The 2,758-nt window shown below is 27.6% G+C and overlaps 1 protein-coding gene across 1 annotated transcript in view; it reads right to left on the bottom strand.

The window, feature by feature from the left end:
* LOC107615621 (histone-lysine N-methyltransferase SUVR4-like) overlaps positions 440-2,758 on the bottom strand; it is a 14,061-nt gene continuing 11,742 nt past the window's right edge. The window contains exons 4-6 of the mRNA XM_021112318.1: positions 2,341-2,391; positions 1,237-1,330; positions 440-721 (exon numbers count right to left, since the gene is read on the bottom strand). Coding sequence (XP_020967977.1) covers positions 690-721; positions 1,237-1,330; positions 2,341-2,391 — 177 coding nt within the window. The 3' untranslated portion in view covers positions 440-689. The remainder of the gene's footprint in view (positions 722-1,236; positions 1,331-2,340; positions 2,392-2,758) is intronic.

Raw genomic sequence — 2,758 nt, 5'->3', positions numbered from 1 at the left:
AAGAAACTTATGTTTGAAAAAATATTTTATTGATAAAGGCCATATAACATTCAGTATATATGTATAGATAAAGGCTATATTTAAAAGACTATATACATCTATCCTTTTTATTGAGATATTTAAAAAGTCATGGGCGAACTTGTTAGTTTCAATGAAGCTTGCCAATGTAGTAAGCTAACTTGTTCCAATTCAAAAAACAAAACAATTTTGGAAAATAAAAATAAAAAAATTTGTTTTAGAAATTAATAATTATTTTTTAATTTATTTTAGAAAATTTTCCCAATGCTAACTGTAAAGTATATTAAGTCCTATATTATCTGAAAATAAAACATATTTTTTATAAGTGTAAAATAAGATCTCTTAATATAACTTTTAGGTTAAATCAGACAAATTTAATTTCTTATAATAACTTCTATAATCACTGAATGTCAAGATTTAAATCAATTATCCAAGGGTTAAAAAAACTTGTCTAAAATAACTTACTCCAGATTTTGAAACTACACAAGAATAGACCATCTATCTATCTATGAGAACTTTACTCTTAATATAATCTATATATGCCATCCATGAATATTAGTATTATTGCCAGAAACATAATCAACTGCTAAAAGATTTTGTAAACTCTATGCAAATAAAAGAAAAGAGATGTTGGCAAAGTATATGTCAACCTTTCCATAGTACAAAGCTTTCTACCTTTGTTTTTTAGCTTTCATGCCAGTTCCTGCCAAGGGTGAACAGTAATTAGTAAGTAAGTAGAAGACCAAACATATGAAACCATTATGCAATTATTTATGACTCAAAATTATTAGGCAACTTAATTAAAATTTAAAACTATTATAGGTGCTGATCCCAAACAATATCAATTTTTTTCAATTTTGTTATCAACTCAAAAGTTGTAGTTGAAACAACTCTAAAGAATTGTCGGAAAAAAATATGAAAAAGTTTGCTTCACAAAAATTTTGTCACGACTGTGATTAAACTTTTTTTAGGTTGTGTTTGACAAGTATTTCAATATAAAAAATATAATGATACCGAAATAAGGTAAACTCCTTTATTTGACCATTTCTCACCATGTATCGCAAAGAAAATATCCCTCAACTTTCTAGTAAACTTGCAATTTCAAAAGAAAGTATTTATAATTCTTGGGTATTGTCATGCGTGGGTTACATTAAATAGGGAAGATAAATCAAATTCTGACATTGCAAAGCAAAGATAAGAGCAAATTATGTAACCGACCTTTCTTTTTCTTGTCACGGCAGAAGGTACTTCCACAGCAGCATTGAAATGCTTTAATAGGATGTTCCTGATCATCAAAGTCAATACCATAATCCTGCAAATAATTCTTCGTTATATCTTGTATTCTTATCCATGAGGGAAACTTTAACAAATTCATAGAAACATTTGATGCGTGTAGCTTTCAACTTAATTAATTAGATTAACTTAGGTTATTGGTACTCTATCATCTCATCCAAGCATGTAGGATTTAATATATACACCCTTCCTAGTGGTCTCAAATTTGAATCCCGGATAAGGATAGAAAAATATTAGTATTAGGAGGGATAACTACAGTTTTTCAAGTTGAACTAGTCATATTCCTAATAATAAGATCTAGATACAGGTGGTAACGACCAATATATAGGAACATAAAAAGATTCAGAGGGCATGAGATATGACAATGGTTTATGAATATTAAAAATCATAGGCCGTCTCATTTCTTTCATAACTAAAGAATCTAGAAGGGATAGAGTCTGTTATTGTTATAACAGCTAATAACGATCTGGCTGTTAGTGACAGCCGCAACAAACAAATTGGTTGATAACACTAATATTTTCCGTTGTACCAGTGATTTTCACTCGTAATGAAAATATCATAGATTATCTCCTACTCCCAAATTCCCTGGATTCTCTCATTTCTTACACAGGTATCGCACAAAAATGTTTTGTGCTATCATTCCGTTGACATTTTTCTGTAGATTTAACTTTCATACAATGACAGTAAATTTATGGATTATATATGATAAAGAAATTTGCATCCTCTAAATTTTGAATTTTTATAATAGAAGGTAAAATGTGATTTTTTTTCCCATTTATTTCATAGGTGGGATCAAGAGAAAATATGAGAAAGAAACTATTCAAGAGTGAGAGATAATACTTTATCCTCTAAAGTAAAATTTAAAATTTAGAAGATCCAAATCTATGATAAAGGTTACTTTAGGAAAGAGAGTTGTGCTTTAAATCTCTCCTATATTCTCATTATATATAGTAGAAGTAGATGACAATACATGATAGAGCATCAAAGTTAAATTCAAATAAAAAACCGGTGAAATTCCAATTAGCTTACCCATGTCAACTCTTTGTATGCTTTCACTTTCCTATTAGTAAAGAGAGCAATCTGTCAACAAGGAACATAAATTCTCAAAGTTGGTTTCATTTTCTTTTATTAAATGAAGTGAAACAATCCATTTGTAAGATTTTAAGACAAATTTATTAAATACTTTTGTTGATGTAGCATGCTTGACCATTTATGTAAATTTTTTTCATATTGACATTATATCAATGTTAAACTTAGGATAGATTTGGCAAAGTTTATTGAGAGGTTTTTGTTCTTTCAAAAACATAAACATCTTACTCTGTGTTTGATAAATAAAAAATATTATGTGTTTGTATATATAATTTTTAAAAATTAAAAATATTTTTAAAAGCACCTTTAAATACTTTTCAAAATTAAAGAATCAAATTTAATTTTACATATTAATGAA

This window comes from Arachis ipaensis, chromosome B09 (assembly GCF_000816755.2).
Source record: "Arachis ipaensis cultivar K30076 chromosome B09, Araip1.1, whole genome shotgun sequence".
Classification (NCBI taxonomy): domain Eukaryota; kingdom Viridiplantae; phylum Streptophyta; class Magnoliopsida; order Fabales; family Fabaceae; genus Arachis; species Arachis ipaensis.
Note: the sequence above shows the minus strand (reverse complement) of the source record. Positions and strands in the feature narration are given on the sequence as shown.